The sequence below is a fragment of the Acomys minous genome (assembly GCF_964271855.1).
Source record: "Acomys minous genome assembly, chromosome: 19".
Taxonomy (NCBI): Eukaryota; Metazoa; Chordata; class Mammalia; order Rodentia; family Muridae; genus Acomys; species Acomys minous.
Window position 1 is genome coordinate 49,139,067 of NC_140499.1, and position 24,624 is coordinate 49,163,690.

The window sequence follows — 24,624 nt, forward strand, 5'->3', positions numbered from 1 at the left end:
CTGGAGGAGGAAGGCTCTGGCTTGCTGCTTTTGTTCAGCAGGTGACAATTGATTGCCTCTACCAAATGAACTTTGTGCTACATAATAGTTACAGATTAAGCTCTGCTTATTTACTTTCTCACAAGTGTCCATTGAGATGCCTTTAGAAAGGAAAGCTAATAAAGAAGGGTAATGGGTTCTTCTTATCTTTTTATCTTTCAAGACTTTCTCTGCAGTGGTTTGCCTAGAGAATTGTTTATCTGCTGATTATGCACTGACTCTGAGCTAGAAGAGCACAGAGTCGGAGGCAAGCAACCTCAAGCTACTGTGCTTGTTTTCTGAGTGAAGGCTTTATCCTAGTTGAACCTACTTCAGTACAGCAGCATCTCAAAAGACAGTTGTCTTGAGCCCAGGGGTCCCTGAATCCAACAGTCAAGCTGGTATAGCTACTGGGCAATGAGAGAGTGCCAAAACATAAATTAGCCTATCCCTACATCTACCTCATCTGGGAAGTCCTGGAGTGCGTGAAAGGGCGGATCCTACAGATCCAAAGCCACAGGATCTCCATGACACAGGGCAACAACAGGGTATCCAAGAGTAGCCCTAGTGAAGATCCAGTGATGAAAGTGTGGCAAAGCCAGAGACCTTGAACCAGGCCAATTACTCACTGCAACCAACATTTGCAAGAGAAGCTGTTTGGGCAAAGGTATACTGTGAGACACACCGTGACGCACAGGAGCTTCCGCCGTGAGATGGTTTTTTATTGGCTTTGCTTTGTTTTGGGGGGGGGCCTTGGGAGATGTTGCAAGGACAAAGGGCAGACATGAAAGGAGAGGTAGATGAGACGGATTGGGGTGCATGATGAGAAATTCACAAGAATCCATTTTTAAAACATTTTTTTAAATTTAAAGTTTAAGAAATTGATAGTGACTAAGATATAACAGCCAAGGTTGTCCCTTGATTTCTACATGCACCCGTACACATACATGCATACCTGCCCACATATATGCACCTCCATATACTTGAACATGCACATTCATACATATATACAAAAAAAGAAAAGAAAACCTAAAAATTTTTCAGGGCATGGGAAAATGATAGACTATATATAATAGTATGGCAGAGCCAAGCTTGGACCAGAAAGCATGAGCCAGGGACTGAAACAAATATGACTCCCAGTAGAAGGAATTCAGAACTCAGCCCAGAGAGCCAGGTATGCTGAATAAAATGTGGATCCAAATAAAACTGATAAAGGAGCAACCATAAGCAGAGACAGAGGTACACAATAGAGAGTGTGAGGAAAAGAAGTACTTGTACGACTTGCAGCCACGTCTCAAAAGAGTCCCAGGATACATAGGGCTCCTGTTGGGCTTTTTAAAGAAATCTCATTTCCCTTGGACCATAATCTCCATCTCTTACTATTTCTATAGTATCATCGGCCACAGCCACTCTTTTTCTTGCAGTTTCTGGCTTTTGAAATTCTTAAGAAAAATGCAAAATAAAGCACCCAGAAAGTGTGCCATTTCTCTAAGCATTGCTAGCTCTGCAGAAAAGTTGGAGCTAAGGCACGTTACAGTTCTATGAATAACCCTAGCCCCACCCCCCTTCCAGATGATGTGTAGCCATTTGACACCCTAGCTTGAAAGAAAATGAAACTATATGTTCCTTTTAATCCTTCTACCCCTTCAATGTCTTTGTTCCAAAGAGGATAAAGACATCAATTAAAACCCTTTGTCTGCAAATAGAATAGGATATAAGAGAAAATGATGCCTTTGTTCTCTCTGTGAAGATTCACCAGTGCAACTCTGGTTTTCTATCATAAATGAAAAAGAATGCAGGAAAATAATGGCAAGTGCCATTTAGAAGCTTAATTGCCTTTAGAAAACATGACTTAGAATCAAGATAATGTTAGATGGTATGTGAGCCAGTCAACTCTGTTAATCAAGTGTATAACACCTAACGTTCATTGAGAACTTTTCCTGTGAGGCATGCATTGCTCTAAGTATTTAAACCCCACCGAGTTACAACAAAGCCCCCATTTCTCTATGTCAGAAATAAAAGTTTACTTATAAATGGATATTAGCCATAAAAGACAGCCACGCTACAAGCCAAAGAAGCTAAGTGACATGGAGGAGTCAAGAGGACAGGGGAACCGACGAATCTCTCTGAGAAGGGGAAATCAAATAGACTTTGTGGGTAGGTATGAGGAGGGGGCTGGATGGGGTTGGGATGAGGATAAGAACAGGATGGATCAGGTGGAGGGAGGATGGAGGGAGAGAGTACTGGAAGAGACAACTGGAATTGGAAGAGGGTATCTCTGGCATGAGTAAGAAACCTAGGGCAATAGAAACTCCCAGGGTGTATGATGGTGACCCTAGCTAAGAGTCCTAGTAATGGAAGTCTTAGTAATGGAGCTTCCGGTAATGGAGCCTGAACAGGCCATCTCCTGTAACTAGAAAAGACTTCCAAAGGAGCGATTGGGACACCAACCTAGCCATGAAGCTCTCAGCCTACAATTTTTCCTGCCTAAAAGATGTCCAGAGGTAAAGATGGAAGAGAAATTGAGGGAGTGGCCAACCAATGACTAGTCTAGCTTGAGAACCATACCGTGCAACTTGATATGCCAAGGCTGGTTGACGGTATCTATGGGAGGTCTCCTTTTTTCCTGAAGAGATAGGGAGGAGGAGTGGGTGGGAGAGAGGGGAGGTAGGGGGAAGGATTGTCAGGAGAGGAGGGAGGGGAAACCTGCTGATGGGATGTAAAATTAATTATGTAATTAAGAAAGAAAGCCAAGGCACAGAGATAATAGTTTACACAGCAACACTATGAATGGCAAAGCTTTCCAGCATGTCTGACTTGCAGCTCTCAAACATTGTAATTATAACTCATCATCTCTACCATTGTATAATGGACATAATGGTTTTCTTTGTTCCTAAATTTCTCTCTCTCTCTCTCTCTCTCTCTCTCTCTCTCTCTCTCTCTCTCTCTCTGTGTGTGTGTGTGTGTGTGTGTGTGTGTGTGTGTGTGTGTGTGTGATATGTTTTCAGGTGCTCAGGCATCTGTGTACACTTGCATGCAGAGACCAGAGATCCACATCCACTGTCTTGCTCAACTGCTCTCCACCTTGCTTTTTAATGCAGGGTCTCTTACTGAACCTGAAGTGCTAATATTCAGCTGGACTAGCTGGCCAGGGAGCACTGTCTCCAGCGCCTCAGCACTGGAATTGCAGGTGTGCCCCATCATGTTCAGCTTTTGTGTAGATCCTGAAGATGAAACTCATGTCCTCGTGCTTATGAGTCTCCTCAGTGCCTCATTGCCAATTAAAAACAAAATGTTATCCTTTTCTCTTCCTTTCATTTTTTATATTTTAGTTATTCATTTATCTACTTATTCATTTATTTATGTGTTTGTGTATGGACAACATATACCACAGTAGACATGTGGAGGATAAAGGACAACTTTGTGGAATCAGTTCTCTCTGTCCACTTTTTATGAGATTCAGGGAATCCAACTCTGCAGTCTGAGAGTTTTTCAGAAAAGCACTTTTACTTGTTAAACTAGCTTGCTGGATTTTGCTTTGTTCTCTTGAGACAGAACCTCACTCTGTAGCCCGAGCTGTCACTGAGCTTGAGAAGTTCTTGTGTAAGTCTTCCTGGGGGCAGAATGAATGGAAGCTGGTAATTGATGTGATTCTTTTTTTTTTTTTTTTTTTTTTTTTTGCTCAAGTACAAGGGACCCACCCAAGGTCCGTGAAGATGCCAGGCAAATGCTCTCCCCCTCTGGAACACTACCACCAGCCTCGGTTTTTCATTTAACCATAGCCTGTATTTAAAGAGCTTGATCTTAGCAAATGCCTGGCAGCTCTTCAGTCTCAAAGAAGCAGTCTTTACACAAGCAAAATATAATACATGATAAATGAATCTGGTTCCAGCCCCTGGAGTTTCTCCTGTGAATGGACCTCACATGCCAGCCTTTAGAGCGCTGTGCTCATGGTATGCCTGGGAGTATCTCTTCGTGTGCCACATGGACCCTCTACTGCAGCAGATGGGATTCCAATGAAGCCATTTCATGTGTAATCCTCTCTGCATTTCCCCTTATCTGCTCCTGACACTGAGCCCTGGCTGTATATCTGTCATCAGGTGGCTTCATCCTGTCTTCTGTCTGTGTGTGTGTGTGTGTGTGTGTGTGTGTGTGTGTGTGTGAATGCACTGTCTTTTCCTGAAGGGACCCACTGCACAACTCCACCTTAAAAGGAAAACTGTCATATATCCCTGATGTTTGTGGAAGCTTGGGATTTCCTTCTTTTCCCTTTTTCAGTGTCCATGCTTTTGTTTTCCTCTTGTAACTTCAAAACAAGTCATCAGTCCTTTGAAGATTAAATATGACACAAACAAGTACTCAAACTTCCCTTAGATGTGACAGTCTGGTTTTGGTGCACTCAAGACTGATCCATGTTTCAAATACCACCCAGCCGCCACATTCCATAGCAGTTTCACTAATAGATCTACATTATAGCACTTTAACTTTTTTATAGACCCCAGGATTCAAATCCTTTGTGTTCTCAGCATCAGAACAAAGCTGCTACATTTCTGTTCATGCTGGAGCCAAAGCTGTCATAATCTGCTGTTTTATTTTTTTTTTTTTTGATTGTCTTCAAGCTGTCAAAATGTTTGCAGTGACTATCAAAACATGCCAAAATTCATCTATGGCAGTGGGCCTGAGACACGCTGTAATCTTTCAGACAAACGGGGTTAGATGAATAGTAAATATAGAAAAACTAAAAGAATGAAATTCAGTATATCCAGTGTTGTTAAATATGATAGAATTTGTTACACAGAAAATGATTGATATTTATAAAGGTAGAATCTGAATTTTATACAAGCAGTGCTAAGTAGCTTTTCACTGGTAGATGCTTTTTTCCTTAGTCAATATTATTTTTAATATTCTCTCTCTCTCTCTCTCTCTCTCTCTCTCTCTCTCTCTCTCTCTCTCGTGGTGGTGGTGGTGGTGGTGGTGGTGGTGGTGGTGTGTGTGTGTGTTCATATATCCACAGAGGCCAGAAGGATCACTCCATCTGGAGTTACAGATAACATGAGGTGCTTAACATGGACCTGAACTCAGGTCCTCTGGTAGAGTTTTACAAAGCACTCTTACCCATAGAGCCATCTCTCCAGCTACCATGTCTATTTTAAATTGTGACAGCTAAAGGTATAATTGCTGGATTTCATGGTTTTTTTTTTAATTTTAAGATTGGCTACCAAAACATTGTATGTCGGCTTCCAATTAATACAGACATTCCAAGCACCCCCTAGAAAACCTCATCGAGCCCTGAGATCACATCTTAGCAAGTATAATGAAGCAGAAAGGGTAGGGTTTATGTCTGTCTTAATTCCACAGCACTGAACGTCACTCTTCCAATTCACATTTGAAAGTTAAATTCCACATCGAAGTATATTGTTTATTATGCATAGATGCAGAATCATAAATTAATTAGATAAGGGCATAGCATTCAATTGTGGTTATTGGTTTTCATGAGGTTTGTTTTCTATGTGGAATTAACACCAAAATCTCAAATTCCTTTGACTGCCATTACTCCAGGACAGAATAAAGGGCATTAGAGGCTGGTCCCTTGTTACAGGATCATATGCCACCACAGTGCCCATGTCAATTTTGGACAGGTCTCTGTCACTCAGTGGGAGGTAGAAGTGAGCTTTCACAAACTGAACACATCCATTTACATTTTCCTAGTTCTATTTTTGCATCCAATGCAAGGGCATTTATTTACTAAGTGATTAATTTAGTTTTCTCACTTTTCTCATTCATAAGTTTTAATTTCTGGCAAAATGTATTAATTTCTAAGAAAAATGCACAACAATAGATGGTGCATTTTATAGTGGTGATGGTTTTATACAGTGGCTTTAAATCAATTGATAGAATTTGTCACCGCCCCCCCAAAAAAAAAAACCAGAAGTATAGTGCTACAAAGCACTTGATGCTAAACGTGAGCCTGACTATCTTCAAATTCCTTCTTTGACTATTAAATGTATTTTAGTGTGTCTGTATGTGTGTGTGTGTGTGTGTGTGTGTGTGTGTGTGTGTGTGTGTGTGTGTATAAGTATGTGGAAACGATACATCTATCTCAAATATCTTCAATATCTCCAAGTATTCTTCAAAGGATATCCACCATTTCTTTTGAGACAGGGGCTGTCACTGGGACTGTTTGAGTCATCACTGAGTATGCTGGTGGCCTGGCTAGTGAGCCCCAGAGAGATTATCTCCACTTCTCGGGACTAGGACTATAAATGCGCCTCTATGTCCGGCTCTTCATGGGTTCTAGGGATCAAACTTAGGTCTTCATATTTATGTGACTGACACTTTCTCAACCGAGCTCTCTCTCAGGTATTTGAAAAGAAAAGTGTGTGTTTTATGTTACTGTCCTCTGTGAAGAGCCCAAATCCTCTGGTCAGTAAACTTAGCACTTACCTCAAAGACCTGTTGTATCTTCACAAAATCCTCCACGCTGAGCTGGTTTTCAAGGAGGCCTGCACCATAGTCTTCACTAGCAGTAACTCCTGTTTTCTCGAGGTATGCTGGCTCTGTCTGTGGCTCCATGTTCAGTTCAAGTATAGCATCAGGGTCGCTCCCAATAACTTGACTCCTCTTCAGCATCCTTCAGTTCTGTGTTTGTTCCTCTTGTTGCTGCTTCAACAGGTGCCTTTGAAAAGGAGTTCAACTTAGAATAGAGTTTAAAATGAAGACCCAACCATATCATTAGGAGGCAAAACCTTTGAACAATGGTAGGGAATGAAAGCCTTTGACACCTTCCCTTCTTTGAAACCATAATTTGTTTTCAAGACCTCCAGGTTGGCTCTTCATATTCTATTTAACTTGAACTCAACTAGAAAGGTGTCTGACTGTCCCCACTTCACAGCTACTAGTGGGGGAAACCCTCTTGCCCACATTTAAATGCCTTAGAAAGCAACCTTTCCTTATCTCTTTGACTAACCTCAACTGCTTTCAGTCATGTTTTCAGCTGCATTTTCTCTTCTTGGGGTGTTTGGCCATGCAGGTGCACAGCTTCAAAGCCCTCCTAGCCACTGAAGTTCTTGTACCCAAAAGCAACCTCCCCAGCAACAAAGAATTGTTTGTTTTCTCTGTCCTGGTGCTTTTGTGTGTTTCCTGGCAACCAACACCAAGCCAACTGACTTTCTCTTTCCTTCCCTATGATTGAATGACTGAACTGAAGGTTTGAAAGTTTACTGAATTTTTAGGTTAAGTTTTGGAAAGATAGTTCTCTCTACTCATTGTTTATCAAAGGATGTCCCCTTTTATTTAAAGACAACTTTCACAAATATATTGTCTATGAAGCATAGCTATACAATTAGACAAAGAAAAGAGCCTGGCATTCAAGAATTTTATATTTTCCACTCAAAACATATCTTACTTTTATATAATAAAAATGTTCTTTATATTTTGTTATAGATTACATGTGCATATTGTAAGGATTATTCAGAAAATGTTTCAACTTATTAAAACTGTAAGGAAAAAGCAAAACAAATCATTATCTGTTAAACCAAGGTAGTTTTACCACATTTCTACATCTATCTGTACCATCCCCAGTTCAGCTAATATGCATGAAAAGGAGAAGGGGGGATGGGGAGGTGATCAGTAGCTGCTATTTGTTTTGTTGTTGTGTTATTATTTGTTTGGTGTTTGTGGTTTTATTGTATTTTGGGGGTAGCTGATGTATTCCATTTTCCAGGAACTACACTTGGAAATTTTCATACATTCCTTTACCCAGACTCCATACAACTTTACAAAGCACACAATGCCAAGATTCCTATTTATGGGTGATGTGACACAGAACTTAGGAAGCTGTAGAGCACAGCAGAGCGGTGCCCAAGCATCCACCCTTGTGTTTCAGATGGTTATTTTGCATCATATTTTCATCTTCCTGAAACAAAACCTGGCAGGAGGGCTTCTCTGAGGTCTGACCCAGCTCTAAGGGCCCATCATGCATTGTGGCACTAAGAGCTTTTCTACAGCACAGAGGAAGCTTTCTGCAAGCATTCCTGTGCCAACTTAGAAAAAACATTATAATTTCACTCACATACCCATCCATTTATTCATATATCTATTATATGTTCACAGTCCATAAGAACTGTTGGACCTGGTGGTTGATTTTGTGAGGCTTATAGCTTAATAGAGAGGTTATTTTTCTAATTTGGTTTCCAGGCCAATTATAGCCTCTTGCTGCATACAGGGTTGTGCTCAGAAAGACTCTGAAGTAGTAGGCACAGAGGAAAGGATGACATTACAGATTATAGACAGCATATCACAGATGCAGAAAGGCAGTTGAGCAAATTTTGAAGTACATATTTTCTTTGTGTATCTGTGCATGTTCACGTTTGTGTGAAAGCACATGTATGTACGTACATGTGGAAGAAAGGGTAATTCCATTTCCTTCATCAACTGCTGTACACCAAGAAAAATTTTTTCTTTTTATTAAGATAGTTTCTCACTGGCTTGTTCTTCCCAAAAAGTTTCAGTGGTCTGACCAGCAAGACCTATGGATCTTTCTGTTTCCTGTCTCTATCTATCCAGTACTGGGATCATGAGTCTGCACCACAACACCTAGATTGGGAGTGCATTCAGAGGATCAAATTTGAGTCTTTGGGCTGGTAAAGCAAGAACTTTACCAATAGAATTGTCCCCTCAGGCACAACATTTACATTTCCAGGATTAGGATTTCTTACAGGTTAGGAAAATATTTTTGAGACGGCAGTCATGAGCGCCATAAAGTCATCTCACATGAGACCAAATTGTGTCTTCTCATCATTTCAGTGGGTAACTTAGTAATGGTTTGTATCAGCTAGCACTGTGCCACAATTGTTTGTAAAATATTTTATAATGACATTCTGAAGAGGGGCTTTGTTCAGTTAACAGATACTAATGAGGGAGAAAAGAGGGAATAGGAAAAAAAAACTGTCTGCGAAGCTACACTAGAAGAGGCAGGTATCCCACTGGCTGATAATGCAAAATTCACTAATTATTCTAAGACCATTAAGCTGCCTGGCCTACTTAGCTTCCATAAAGCTGCATCTCTAAATGTGTTCATTAGTAAGACAGGAATGTGTAATGAGCAACTAATTCTGCTAGAAACTAATTAATTCAGACAATTATCTTCCTGGGAAATTATGACAGCAGAAATCATTCTTGATGGTAAAGTTTTAAATGGATCTAATACTCTTTATGGTCATGTAGATATTTTTCTGGTTACACTTGTATAGTATTCTAAAATCGTAACTAAGCTCTTGACTGCTTGCTTAAGTTAACCTCCTTCACCATTTACTGTGAAAATTACAATTCTGTTAGGAACATCAGGATAAAGTCTATGTGCTCAGTGTTGCCATTTACTTAAGGCAAAGGACTTAAACAAGACTGGTTCACTTCTACAGGGATAGGCCAATGTCCACCATAGGGTAGAGCGTCTGCTATCCAGGGGCCAACCGGGCTGACACGCAGCCTTTGTTTTCTTTGAAATCTTGGGACTGAATGGTTTTTTCAGTTGAAGAGACACCTCCTCAGTCACTTTATCCCTACACCCCAGTCCACACCCAAGCCCCTTTACTTTTTCCTTCCTGAAATTACTCAGCAGTTAGGTGAATACAGAAGATCTCCATTCCTTGATTTTCCTTGCCCTGTGTTGCCCTTCTCTTTGGACTGGAGTCATTTCTAACTTCTTTCCCCTCACCTAGAATTCTCTTTCTACATCTTCATGGGAAATTGTCTCCAGTCAAGGCTGCTTCTTCTCTGGGCCTAAAGAGGAGAGAGTTACTCCCTACTGTCATCTTGTGCCATGAACCTATGCCTTCTCAAGATAACTCTACTGTCCAAACTGTTTAAAAAGCAGCTTCCTCCAGAGCCCATGGGAGAATGCAGGGTTAGCCTCAGCATCTTTCCTGCCCTTGGTTAACTATTAGTTTCTTCATTCTTTTGTTCTGGGTCTTTTAGGAACAATTAATTGTTCGGTATATTCTGCAAACAAATCATTTTGTTTTATTCTTTACACAGAACTACAGTAATGTTTTTTTCCATATCATAACATAGCTCTCTGTGTCTCTTTTTCCTACTAGGGTAATACCTGTAGAAGAAGATTTTACCTCAGGAATGCCAACAATCTACTTTGGCCTTCCAAATACTGCTCATCAGTCACACAGAAGCACAGTCATGTGTTCTCAGTTTGAGAACAACAATTTGGAAAGCAACACTATCAGAGTTACTAATCAGCAAGGGATCCTGTGCCCTGATGGCATGGAATCAGAAAATGAGGCATAATCTGATCAAAAGAGAAACAATATTTGAGATTATGAGAATATGTATTGTTGGTTGGTCTTGACTATCAACCTGACAGAATTTAGAAGCACCTTAGAAACACATCTCTGGGAGGCTTTGTAGGGCATTTTCATAAAGAATTAGTTGAAAGGTAAGCTTGATGATATTCCTGCAAGACACTTAATAGATCTTTGTCTCATCCCAGTCCAAGCAACCTCAAATTGCATAGCATACTAAGTAAGACCAGTGCAGCAACACTAAGAACATTATGTAGATCATTTTGTTTGGTTCTCTCTTTTTTCTTTAACTTTTCAATTATTATTTTGTTTTTTACTTTTACATATACATTTATATTATTACACATATATACAATAAAGTACATACTGCAAAAAGGACTAAGAAATAATTAGGAATTATATAAATGTTATATTCATAGTGTATTGTCTATTTGTATTTGGAAGCCCTGGAGAAAACATCTCTCCTATCTTGGTGAGTCTACAACTTTGAATGTAAATCAGTATCTATTATATCTTATCTTTATCAACTTAAAAACTTCTACCTAGACCTAAAAGTATCTTAACTCCTGAACAACTAAGCTTAATTGTAATAACTAAACTATCTGGTCTTCAACTGCATCAGAGACTTGATAAGGAAAAAAATTAATTATCTGAGTAAACAGGAAGTGCATTTTAGCAGCTTCCAAAATGAGAACATGACACAGACAGTTCACTGCCTAGACAGTCACCCAAAACTCTATAAAATGTTGGAGCATCGTCTTGAGCCTTCCGGCCCAATATATCTGACAGATATGTTCGTGAGGCAAGAACTATTGAGGACTTGCTTACCCTGTCTTGGCAGAGTTTGGCCATGGACTCTGCCTGCGTTCAGGCTTGACCACTTTTAGGCAGAATTCTGTCTATAGCAGAAATAAGGACACTTTGCCAAGTGGCTGGTTTGCCACATTTGAAGCCCTCTCCATTCTCTTAAAAGCAGGATAACTGCTACCAGCTCTTAGTAAGGAAACTGAGTCCTACAAAGTTATCAGTTGTGTAACAAAGAATTACCAGGACTGGATGAAATTCAAACCTAGACACCTTTCAGTGTACTTCATCCTATAAATCCCCAGAAAGAATAACCTGATAAAAGGCACAGTAATTTCCAACCCAATTTAGGACCTGTGAGGTACATGAAAGTGAATACTAGGCAATCAAGTGAAAAGTGCTTAGAATTTAGAATCAGGTCACGTTCAAGTCTTGGTTCTTATTTCCAGTCCTATAATCACGGGCAGGTTGAATCAAAATGAGAACGGTAATACTGTTTAACATATAGAATCAGTTTTAGGCTTAAATGACAAACTATAGTGAAGACTGAAACGCATATTGTAAACATACTGTGCACATGAAGAAGTGTACAGTAACAACAACAACAACAACAACAACAACAACAACAAAAGGCACTATTGCCACAGTCTTGGGAAGGTGAGGTAGGATTTTGTAGAGAGGCCGGAACATTACAATTGCAAGGCAAAATGAAACAAACTTATCCATATTAGAGAATGCCATGCCTGCACTGAGATTCTGAAACCATTTTAATTGCTTCTAGGAAGGTCTAATGTTTAAAGCTGTCCCAGAGAGCAATGCCGGAGTAATATTATAAGAGTAGCCATGAAGTGCAATGATGAAGTGTAGGGTGGTGTGTGTGTGGGGGGAGAGTTATCACTTTGTAAAATCATTTTCGTCTTTAGCATTAAGCAGAGCTAATGGCCTCTGCAGCAATCCACACTGTGATCTGGTCTGCTTGACACTCTGAATATTTCTTTAAATGCTGATCCAGTCTTTGGCAACTTTATACATGTATATAATATAGTCGAATTCATCCCTCCAATTTCTCTTATCTTTCTCTCACTCTACCAAGCCCCTACCTTCCACCAGCCAAGAACCCTTTGCATTTTAATGTCTTTTTTGTTTTGTTTTTTTTTTTTCTGCTTTTCCTTTGTAAGCTACTTGATTTCACCAGAGTCTCTCACATAGCATTTGTGCAAAACTATCCACCAGATCATGAGTAACCAACTCACCAGTAGCCACAGCACTGAAGACAATGATTTCCTGTCCTGCAGCAATCCTGGATTGCCACAAATTTCCCTAGCCCCGTGAGCCCCTCCCCCATCTATAACTGTTTAAAGCTTCAATCTTATGCAAAGTCTATGCAGGCAACCACAGCTAATGAGCACACTGACCACTGACCATGCCGTGCCCATAATACAGTGTTTCATAGACTTCTTCCTTGCCATTTGGCTCTTATAGATTTTGTCCTGTTTAATTATTTTAATAAAGAGATATTTGGCGCATTACAATTTCAGCCAGTTAGAGTTTGGACCTTGTAAGTTGCTATAATACACAAATCACTGAAATCTGATATTTTTCTTTGAATACTTAGAATTACAAACATTATTCTACATTGGAGGTGGGCTTTAACTCTACACGAGCTTACTCAATGGAGGATACTCAAGTAAAAATATACTGAAATAGACAAGACACTTAATAGAGACAGAGGTAGAGAAACATAAATACTCACCACACACAAGCATGCATACCACACACATAAACAGAATAATCATTTACTGGATGAAAATCTTAGTATAAAAAAGGTTAGAGAAAGATCAGAAAGAAATATATTCTTTAAATTAATTTTACAGCCTTAGGTTTCATGTCTTTTGTCTTCTACTTTTCCTTTCTTCTCCACTTACTATTTGTAAAAAAGAAAAGAGAAAGTCACATCAGCTTACTTTGCTATGAAAAATGATGCTACTTCACCTTGTTTATGGCAAGAAATACTGTGTAAGAAAGAAAAGAAAAAAGAGCAATAAAGACGAATTCAAAATTTGTAAAAATCAAAGTTCTGAAACAACTGCACTTTAGAAGATTGAAAGCTATCGTCTCAGGAGAGAACACCACCAATATAAACCCTTCTCCCAGAAAATGGTGCTCCTGAACACAGTGGTTCTAATTAAATGCCCAGAGGACCTGGGCTCCATTTCCTCACAGCACGAACAACAACTGTCAAATTAATATATTGGAATCCCACCCAAAATCAAGTTGTTCTGAGTGTACTCAGAGAAGCCATTTTCAGAGATGCAGGTGGTGCTTTTGCAGTTGTTGCCTCAGCCAAATGCTGCCACAGAAAGTGCATCTCAATTACTCAATGCATTTTTGTGTTCTACTTTTCAAGATAAACTCTTACCACTGTCTGAAGAAATATGAGAGTCATTGGGAGGAAGCCTTAAAAATCCACTCTGGAGTTAGGGAAGGATACACACATGTTCAGAGCCAAAGACAAGAGCGTTAATGACATTTTTTTCTCCACTACAGAAAGGGGAGGGGGAGTGCTTAGCTCTGAGGAAAGCTTACCCATCTATCGAGAAACTTTAGCAGTGGAGATGTTGTTATTAAATTTAGGTAAGTAAGTTAAATCTTTAAATAAATGGGAAATGATGCACAGATCTGACAGTAGCCAACGACAGGAACTTAAGGGAGTCACTTAAATTTCTGGCTTCAGACTCTTCTGAAAAATAAAAAAGAATTGAAATAACACGATCACTAAGGCTCCTACAAGTACTTACATTATAAATTAAGGAGGAGGAAGCCCAGGAATTCAATGAGCTCTGTCTGAGAAAAAGCACTACTATGTTTCACATAATGACATTGCCTGAGCCCTTGAAGTATAAGACAGCCCAACTAAGCATCGCTAGGACTTTTTCAAGATAGTAAATGAGACCATAGTATAGACCAAGCATGAGTCTGTCACTCAAGCATCTGTTACATCGGTCACACTACCTGCTTCTGGTGTTGGAAAAATGATGGAATTTAGCACTAGCTTGTAGCAAAGAGATTTCTTACGGGAATGCAATTTGTATGCATTTGGTCATTCATTAGTCATTCATTTCCCTATATATTGTTTGAGCATTCATTAGGATAAGCTGACCTTTGTTTTTGTGAGAGGCACAATCCTCCAGGTTGAGATGAGCTGAGGATTGCTATACATTGTTTCAAAAACACAGTGAGGTTGTGTCCAAGGAAGAGTGCCCAGAGGCTCCTAATCTACAGTTGCAAGGTTAGGAAAGGCAGATACACTGAGTGAACTTTTATTTATAACATCACTCAAATGATGATTAGGTAATAGGTAGATCAAAAATAGAAGAAAGGATTAAGCAGAGGAAATGATCAAGTCTATGGTATAAAAATTCCTGAGGACAAAAGTAGTGGCATTCAGATGGCTCTTTATAATGGGGAAGAAGGATAGGTAAGAAAATGAAACGGGCTGGGCACAGTGGCGCACAGCTGTAATCTCAGCACTCTGGGAGGCAAAGGCAAGTAGATCTCTGTTAGTTCGAGTCCAGCCTGGTCTACAAAGCAAGTCCAGGACAGCTAAGGCTATACAGAGAAACCCTGTCTCAAAAAAAAAACAAAAAAAAAAGAAGGAAGAAGAGGAGGAGGAGCAGGAGGGAGGGAAGAGGAGGAGGAGGAGGGGGAGGAGGAGGAAGAAGAAGAAGAGGAAGAAGAAGAAGAAGAAGAAGAAGAAGAAGAAGAAGAAGAAGAAGAAGAAGAAGAAGAAGGAAAGGAAAGGAAAGGAAAGGAAAGAAGGAAGGAAAGAAAGAGTGGCTGTAAAGGTAAGCTGGCCCATAATTTCACCCACTGTGTCGCCTCTGGATACTCACTGAGGAAATACTGGGACTCCAGAAGTGTTCCAGTTTGGAATGTAACATGATGGTAAGTATTTGAAAGACTGAGCTGGTCATTGGTTTGCTAGGTAGATTTATGAGTGGTCCAGGGAGTTTTGAAAAATCCTATTTTAATCCCTTCCTAGAACAATTACATAAAACTTATGTCTGAAGGTGGAATTCAGACATGAGCAGTTTTTAAAGCACCTTAAATCTTTCTTGTGTGCAGCCATAGCTCAGAATGCTAGATTAAAGGGAACCTGCATTGATAATAAGGAATAAAAAGAGAGAGAGAGAGAGAAATGGAAAAAGAACAGTGTACATGCTTTTATAGGCAAGTCCTGTATCTCAGGGCTTTACCCCTTGTTTTGGCTTCTGTGGGTATTTTATTAGAGGAACGTGTTGAGTTATAAATCATGATTTTACAACCATCTTTAGTAATAATTGATCAGGAAAAGGATGGTTATCAGTGGATGAAGCTTTCTCAGGAAATAAAATATTTGCACATCTCAAAATAGTTTCCTAACAGATTGCTCACAATTACAGGAACAGAAGTGCTTCACAGTGCAAGAGTTGCCAAAGTTAACCCCACCAATGATGGGGTAAACTGACGTGCATATTCTAAGGTGATGTACATGGAGGATCCTGACATCACAACCTCAATAACCCTGTAAAAATACCTAACTGAGAAGGAAAACTCATAAGAGTTAAAGCTCGGTCAAAGTTCTGCAAAGTAGCAGCACTTGGACTTTGAGGCAGGATGGGACCACTGAACTCACGAGCTCATAGCATATAACTTAGATGAGGCAAACTAGTTCAAGCCATTCAGTGTTCCAACATACATGTCCTAACCATAGCTGAGGAGCTTTGGCAACTGACAGCTTCTAAGGTAGAGAAGAGTCGATTTTCTTCCGGGAAGTGGCCCCTTGTGGTTTGCTCAAACTCTAGTGGATGGCATTACATCCATCTACATAGAGAGTCTTTAATCAGATTCAGTGGTTTATGAAAATGGAAGCGAAGCTTTGACATGGTTTTGTGGGTGGGAGGCCTGGGAGGAATTGGAAGTGGAAGTGAGTGATTGATAGGATCAATTGAAATATCAATCAGTCATAATAAAAAGAAAATATATAACCAAACCTAATCATGAACTGATAAGTAGACAAATGGAATTCTATAAAACACCCACTGGTTTTAAAAATGTCAGTGATATTAAAAACTTGAAGAAAACTTGAGACTGAAGATAATATGTAGGACATAGGTTGGATTTGTGAATCTGAGCTGACTGCTGAGAGTGCTAAGAATGGGAAACACACACACACACACACACACACACACACACACACACACACACACACACTCCATAGTGTGTTTAGGATAAGTAAGGTTAATGATACTTAGAATATTTTCAACAGCTCCAATAACAATAAATGCCAACATATTAATGAATCCACACATATGTATATTATTATACTATTCTGCTGCTTTTATACAATTTCTTCTATGGCTTTAAAATTTTTTAAGCCAGACAGTGGAAGAAAGATTCAAATGTCAGGATATGGGCCACAACCATTGTAGCATCAGTGGATTCCTAACTGAAGGGCTGAGGACAGTCTCATCGAAGAAGCTGTTGGCTTTTCTCATGCTGGCTTTCATACCTGGGAGTCTCAGAGTGCTGTCTGCCCCTGCCCAGATGTCCTTCACTCTGTGGTCAGCTCTTTGCATCTAGACTACTCTTTGGCACAATCTATTTTTATTAACAACTGCTTATTCATTTTCCCCGTGAATATGGCAACAATGGAGAACAGGTGCTTGGCCCACTTCGGTCCTTCAATCAACTTCCATCTTCTTATGCCCAGAGCACTTAAGCTCCTTCCGACTCCTTGGAATTAATATGGTAAAGGAGATTTTATAAAAGTTCCAATGTCTAAGCATTTCAGAAGCTTGAAGAAAGACTACGGAGCCAGAGGTTAGCGCTTTCCTCTGGATGGCTTGAGAGCAGTTTGAATTCACTCCCTGCCATTTCTACTTTCTTTCTAACCTGCTAATAAAAACTCATATTTTAGGTAGGCTACTGCACCCCTCATAAGGAAAGACAGACTGTTTTCTCAAATTCCTTTACAGATAGAAATGACCACATGACACAATTCTAGCTAATGGAAATAAACTTGCCTAGAAGATATTAGGAACATAAAAGGGCTATTGTTTTAATTAATATGAAGAAAAGCAATTGTTATTTTCTTTGCTTTGCCTAATATGATTGTCATAGCTGAGAGCAAAACCATAAGGCTCATAGAAAGTCATTACTTAGCCATTTAATCACCACTGACGAGTACCTTTCATTTATTCTTATTGTGTGAATAAAAGAGCTGGGGGATAAGGAAGGAATTAAACAGAGGGTCTTGAAAGGGACTAGAGAAAAGAAAGGGAAAGGGAAAGTGGTATAATTGCATTTTAATTAAAATGTATAAAATAAAATAACCATAGTAATGCTAATAAGGTTGAGTCATCAGTCTAAAGATCAATCTGTTTATTTAAACATTACCAAGCACTGTTTCCTCTAATCCAATATTTTACTAACCAATACAAGCAATTGTAAGCATACAGACTACCATCTTGTCCACTCACAGTAAAAGCTATGGCTCTAACAACTTTCCTGTTTTTCTCTGTGTCTTTTATTTCAAACCCATCAGAAGCATCAGGTATGGGATAACCCCCTCTCTTTCTCTCTTTCTTTCATTTCTTGCTGATCTCTACATTTTTCTTAGCTATAGGCAGGATGTTAGGGGCAATTCTTTTCGGAATCCTAAGGAAGCAGTTGCCTACAGTTCTCCTGGGCATACTGATTGGCCAGAAGAGTTTAGCAACCACAAGCAAGTGCAGGAGCTGAAAGAATGCAGGTGTGCAAGAGTATGGATGGGCTTACTCATTCTTCATTTCAGTGGTAAATCTCACTGTAAAACTAAATAGAAGATGAGCATCAGTAAGGACTTTCTATGCCCACCCCAGCTCCTGAACAATGGCATAGAGACTTTATTTTATGGTACTAAGCTGGGCAGATTCTAAGTTATTTTAACCCAGAAATGTTGGCCTGGCCTATGTTCCAACCACATGGCCCATTACCTGTCCTTCCTAGTCTCATCCTGGCACCTGCTTCTTTATCTGAATCTGGCTGGTGACCTTGCCTCCCTCTGGGTCTCCACCTGGGACCCCTTTTTCTCTGCTCAGAAGTCACACCTCCTACCTCAGCTTATTGGCCATCAGATTTTCACTAAAACCAATCAGAAGGTGATGGAGAACAATGTTTACAAAACATCCACATCCAGACAGGAGATGTTTCATAAAAGTGTCAATGTCAAAAGCCCAGCCTGTAGTCAGATCTGCATTTAGCAAACATATCAGCTTTTGAATAATACAAGAATAACCTTTACACAGTGCACATAAACATCACTCCAACAAAGCTGCATGAGAAAATATACTTTGGGGGAAGTGAAAGGATTAAGAGAATATAGTGTTTTAGCATCAGGAAACATAATCTCATCCTATAAATGTCAATTCTCTCTCTCAGAAACCTCCTAAACACTGCACCTTGCAGGCCAGGTTTGTTTTGCTTATAAAGTACAGGTTACTCACATAACCAAGAAATGAGGATTTGTTATAGCTGTCTGTGATTGAAAACAGAGACTATGAGTAAATACCAAGGATAGGGGGAAAATGAGAGAAAGCAAAAATCCAGGAAAAGTAAAGGCTTACAACTGAGTGAAGCAGATTCACACTTCAGTGTGAACACCATTTTTAAAACCTTGAGTAGGCTTGGGAACGGGATGATTTTAAGTAAACCGATTTTTTTTTTTAATGTAACTTGAGCAAGGTTTGTGCATGTGTATGTGTGTTTATGCCTATTTCACTTTTCCAGTTTCAACTGACAATTTGCCCACTGACTGACACTTTTTTACCTTGCCCCTGCTTGTGGTTTGACTTCCTCTTAACATTGCCCCATGTGTGTGCCTTGCTGCTTTCTACCTTGTGTTTCTTCTGCTCCCCTCACACTATAAACTGATCCTTAGAATTTTACCAGCTTAGAATTTTCAGTAGGAATCTGAGCTGATCCTTCCACCAGTAAGTTAGCAGGTGTCCTCTCTCCCTGAATGAAAACTGGGTAGGCAAGAAGCTCTGTTGCAGGCAGTTTGTGTACCCCTTGGCAGTGTTCCTTGGCAAGGAACTGGCAGCAGACATGTGGGTGTAACAGCAGAAGTTAGCACCTTTTAGTGTTACAGTTCTTTTGAAGGCCTAGGAAGTCATGAATGCCTAGCACTTGGTTATAACAGGCACTGTAGCTCCTGGGCAGGCTGAGTTACCAGGACTCCCCAGTCTGTAGCCAGTGTGGTATCTTTTTATGAGACACGAATTTGGGATTCTACAGTTGCTAAGCTTGGCCACTGTTACCTCTTCCAGTCTGGGTTGTCCCAAGATTCAAGCCTTAAGGACTGAACATCTTCCTGAAACTCTCCCAGTGATTAAGGTCTAAATTTTTATGTGACTCTGTCCAGCCTTCTATTCTTCAGCCTCAGCTCTCTGCCTTCTCCTGACAGCTCTCTACTTTTGCTATCTTTTTTTTTTTCTGGTCTGGCAAGTCTCTCAGATTATGCAGCCAATAACTCTTTAAGGAGCTAACCACCTTGCTTAGCTTGTCCTGTGGCTTCTTAGCACAGAAGAATGCTTTTCAGCTGATTCACCTGTATAGCTTGCTTCTGTAGCCAGAGAAAGGATGTTTGGACCAATCATAACTTTCCATACCATACCATACCACACCATGCTATAACATAGTATAGCATAGCATACCATAACCATACCATAACATACCATGCAGAAGGAGGTTTTTGTTTTGCCCAATCACAGCAGCCTCTCAGTTAGGCCACCAGTGGGGATGTTCTCCCTGTTTGGCTTGGGTGAAAGTAGTTACAAGGTCATTTTGAGTCCATTGAGACTTATGGCAGAAAAAAAAGTCTTGTACAAATTGCTTGAAATAGTATTGGCTGAAGCTACACCTTTAGGGCCTGGGACAATTAGCTTCAACAACTGCTTACTTATCTCAAAGCTTCCATGGAATGTTCTAGACATCCAGTGCTGACATTAGTATCTTCCTGTTGCCTATTTGGCTGAGTCCTTTTGTTCAAGACAGCCAGAGCTGCACAGGAGAGTCAAATAACTGAAGTTCTATTGTACATTCTCCAACCTTTATTTGTTCTATTAGTTCTCACCACTTGCTCAGTGACACAGAGAGGAGAGAACCCCTCTTTCTTGTCTCACTCATCTCAGGTAAGCCACGAGTCATCAATTTCTGCCCTTCAACAGGTTTCTATAACTAGGAGAGACACGTGGGAATGAACAAGATTCCCCTTCTTTCAGCCATTATTATGGCTGAGGACTTGGATCCTTTAGACTATGATGGGTAGGGCTTGTGAGTTCCACCACAGAAGGAAAGTTAAGGCATTCGTTAATGAGTGTACTGCTGTGATGGTCAACCTTGACTGTCAATTTGATAGGATTTAGAACCAGCATGGAAATACACCCCTGGGTATGTCTATGGATGTTTCGAGAAATGTTTAACTAAGAAGGAGAAAAACTAACCCTGAATGTAGACAGCATCATACCATAGGTTAGGATGCAGGAGTAAATAGAGAAAAGTGAGCCCAGCACCAGTTTTAATGTCTACCTTTCTTCTTCCCTCCCTCCCTCACTCTCTTTTACCCTCCCTTCTCCCTCCCCTCTTCCCCCCCCCCCCACCCGTCCCTCTTCTGACTGTAAGGGCTACTCTTGATTGTTCACTTGACTACATCCAGAATTAACTAAAACCCAACTTGTCGGGTACACATGTGCGGGCGTTTTCTCAATTAGATATTTTGAGGGGGGAAGACTGTCTTGGCAATACTTTCTGGTTGGCAGCCAATATAGAGAACATGGAAGAAAGAAGCTTTTGCCCTTTGCATGTTTACTCTAACCAATTGGTAAGGTTATTCCTTCACTGTCACTAGAGCCTATTCTTCAGAATTCTGCTATATACTGAAGACCAGATGGCACATCTAGCCTCATGGATCAAACAACTAATACAGTCTTAGACTTTCTATTGGGAGACAGCCATTGTTGAAATAGTTGGACCACAGTCTCTAGGCCACTATATTCATTCTATCAGTTGGCTTTCTGGAGAACACTGACAGTGGATGCAGTCTAAACAACCACTTTATGTTCTTGTCATCATGACTTTCACACTATGATGAGTTGTACCCTCAAATTGAGAGCCAAAAATTCTCCCTTTGCTTTCTTTTTTAAAGAAATAATTAAAGTTTTAATTATAATTTAAAGATGTTAAGGCTCACCAACATTCAGACACGTCCAGACATGCCCAGGCCTTACTGCCTAACTTAAGGACAGCCATTTTGTCTTTCCTGGTGCTCATTTCAACACTTGTTGCATAGAACAGAATAATGACAGAGATGGTAAATGTATGTTCTGCTTGAACTAAACCATAGTAACCTGCTGTTTCTTTTCTACAGGAATGATAAGGAGCTGGAAAGTCCCCAGACCCCAAGACAGAGAACTGGAATGTCTCCCAAGTTCCCCTACCCTATATCCCAGCCAGTCAGCCTAAAGTCCAGCTGAAGTGCTTTGTCTAGTTACATTGGCACAATGTTCCTGGAATAGAATTGATTCTTCCTGCTTGGTTGTGGTTCCTGTTTGTTTTTTCGTTTTCCTTTAAAAAGCTTACTCTGAAGACATATCACGGTCATTTTGGGTTCCAAGTCCATTGTGTTCCTGATCATGATCAGTCTTGGGAAGGGGAGTGGGGAATCATTCAATAAACCATCAACAACTGACTGAGATCAGTATCTAAGTAGTTTGTGTGGCTATTGTTGGATCACAACATTTAGAGGTCCCACTGAGATGGGCCCCTACCCACGACCACCCCTCAGTTTGATAAATGAAGGAAGTACGTTTTCTCTCCTTGGTTTCTTCTTTTGTTCTTTGTTTTTGTTTGTTTTTGTTGTTGTTTTTCTTTTCTTTCTTTCTTGATTTGGTCTTAGTATGGTCTAGACGTTTGGTGACTCAGAAAAGAGAAGCTCAACATAGTTCAAATTCTGAACTGGCCACCTCACTGAGCTCAGAAATAAAGCTTCTATATAAAGTTTCTGTATATGAACTGAGATTTTTCAACTTTCATCCCGAACCCAGATAGTGTTCAAACCTATAGCTTGTAACCTGTTTTGGGGATCTGATTTTGATACCAATCTGAGACCCAAGAGAGATGGACACAGCAAAGCTGCTGGGGTCTGTGGAGGTCAGAAGACATTCTAGGCCCTCTCTGGTTCCCTTTGGTGGAAGATCTGGTTTTGGTGCTAGGCGTGCTGGTCTGTCCATGTCTGCCAGTCCACATCTGTAGTTTTGTTTAATTGCTTGATTGTGCTCTCTGTTTCATATTCTGGGGCAAGGCCAAACTTCATCTGCTGATCATTTACACCTTGACTTAGTTAAAAAAACTCACTTAAAGGATTTTCAGAAAAAAAGGCAGTTGAACTGAGACAACAAAAACTGATAAACTGGCACTGCTGGAAAAGCCCTACCTCCTGCCTGGATCAGGCTGGCAGTGGGCCAGATGCTGCCTGATCTGTACAAGCTGCTGATAAAGAGGTGCCAGCTTCCTCCAGCAGGGAAGTTGATGGCTACTCCTGTTACAAAGCCTCTGTGGCTTTGAGAGTTGGATTCAGCAGATAACAGGGTGTTCCTCCCTTGAAACTACAGCTGGAGAAAGTAAGAAAAATTTCATCTGTCTTAAATATATAAATAAATATGGTCACTACAGGTTTCTTTCTGATTGGTCTTAATACATGAATTTACTAAGTCTGCATATCTTGGTTATAGATTATTGGCTTATAAGTTATTAGATATGGTTAAAAATCTGTAACATTTGTAATGAAAAGTTAATTTAAACTCATAACTTAGGGTTGCACTCATTCTGGACATCAACAAATGGCATGAGCCAACCAAAGAAACAGGTCTCCAAAGATACTTTTAAATTAGGATAATATTTTCATAATTTCTATCCTGTCTTAATAACCAGGTTTATAGAAAACAAGATTTCAAACTATGCTTGATTAAAGTGGTATTAAAGCTCCACCTCCATGCATTCATAGATAAGAACTTTTCTTGCTGACAGCCAGACTTTACAACATCAAAATAATACATTTGATATTGATTTTAGAGACACTAAATTGTTCATACTGTTAACATTTGGAAGTTATTTATAAACTTACTGATCATCAATTATGCTGCTCAGTAACCCACAACAAAAATTCAAGTCTACAGAAAGACCTCCACCTAAGTTATAGTAGCCAGATTAATTAGATATAATTGAAATGCCACTACAATTTTAGGTGAATAATGATACTACTCAGCAGTAAGAGAAAGTACACTATATATGCTAACATGATGAGTTAGAAGGAAGAGAAGCAGATGTAGAAGACAACACATCATATTGTGGTGGTTTGAATGAGAATGACTTCCACGGGCTCATATATTTCAATGTTTGTTGGTGAACAGTTAAGGATTAGGTGTGGGGCTGGAGAGATGGCTCAGACGTTAAGAGCACTGGCTGCTCTTCCAAAGGTCCTGAGTTCAATTCCAGTAACTACATGATGACTCACAACCATCTACAATGAGATATGATGCCCTCCCCTGGCATTCAAGTGTACATGCAGGCAACACTGTATACCTAATAAATAAACAAATCATAAAAAAAAAAAAAAGAAAGAAAAAGGATTAGATGTGGCCTTTTTGGAGGAGGTGTATCACTAGAGGTGGGATCTGAGGTTTCTAAAGCCCAAGCCAATGTGTGTGTGTGTGTGTGTGTGTGTGTGTGTGTGTGTGTGTGTGTGTGTGTGTGTGTTTGTGCCCCTCCCACTAAACACCCCACCCCTAATTCTCTGCCTCTTGCTTGTGGGTGAGATGTGAGCTCTTGGCTACTGCTCAAGCTGCCTGCCTGCTAACATGCTTCTGGCCATGATGGTCATGGATTCAGTCTCTGTAACTGTAAGCTCCCAATTAAATGCTTTCTTTTATAAGTTAGCTTGGTTGAAATGTCTCTTCACAGCAATAGAACAGGAACTAAGACATGTATTTGTTTGTATGAAGTGCCCTAAAAAGGAAAACCTACAGAGACAGAAAAGTTGCTAATTTTTGTGTGGAGCTGGAAATGAGAATTGGAACCTCTGAGTGTGAGATGGCACAGTGATGACTGGTCTACAGCCATGGTCAGGCTGCACCGCTCCAGATTATTATTATTTTTAAATCACTGAATGGAACAACTAAAATGAGTTTTGTGGCACAACTATAGCTCTGGTGATTTTAAGGATACACAAATTCCTGTGTTAGCTAAGCTTCGCTATTCCATCTATTTTAGAGAACACAGATGAAGCACTAGATGTGCTGGTGCATAGCACTAGTTCCAGCATTGGGAGCTGAAGGAGAAAGGTAAGGCCAAGACTAGTTTGGTCTGCAGCTAAGACAAAAACAAAAACCTAAGAGACTTACGTGCATGCATG

The 24,624-nt window shown here is 40.1% G+C and overlaps 1 protein-coding gene across 8 annotated transcripts in view; it reads right to left on the reverse strand.

Annotated features, from left to right (window-relative positions):
• Positions 1-7,087, reverse strand: part of WDR49 (WD repeat domain 49) — a 143,201-nt gene extending 136,114 nt beyond the window's left edge. For 5 of the 8 annotated variants that reach the window (XR_014776645.1, XM_084768381.1, XM_084768379.1 and 2 more), the window contains exons 1-2: positions 6,986-7,087; positions 6,463-6,694 (exon numbers count right to left, since the gene is read on the reverse strand). Coding sequence is in view for 4 of the 8 variants with exons in the window: in XM_084768381.1 (XP_084624507.1) it covers positions 6,463-6,648 (186 nt within the window). In the remaining 4 variants the exon portion in view is untranslated. Of the gene's footprint in view, positions 1-6,462; positions 6,695-6,985 lie in introns of those variants that run through there. The other 3 variants (XM_084768380.1, XM_084768382.1, XM_084768383.1) reach the window with 3 other exon arrangements.
• Positions 7,088-24,624: the final 17,537 nt, after the last annotated feature.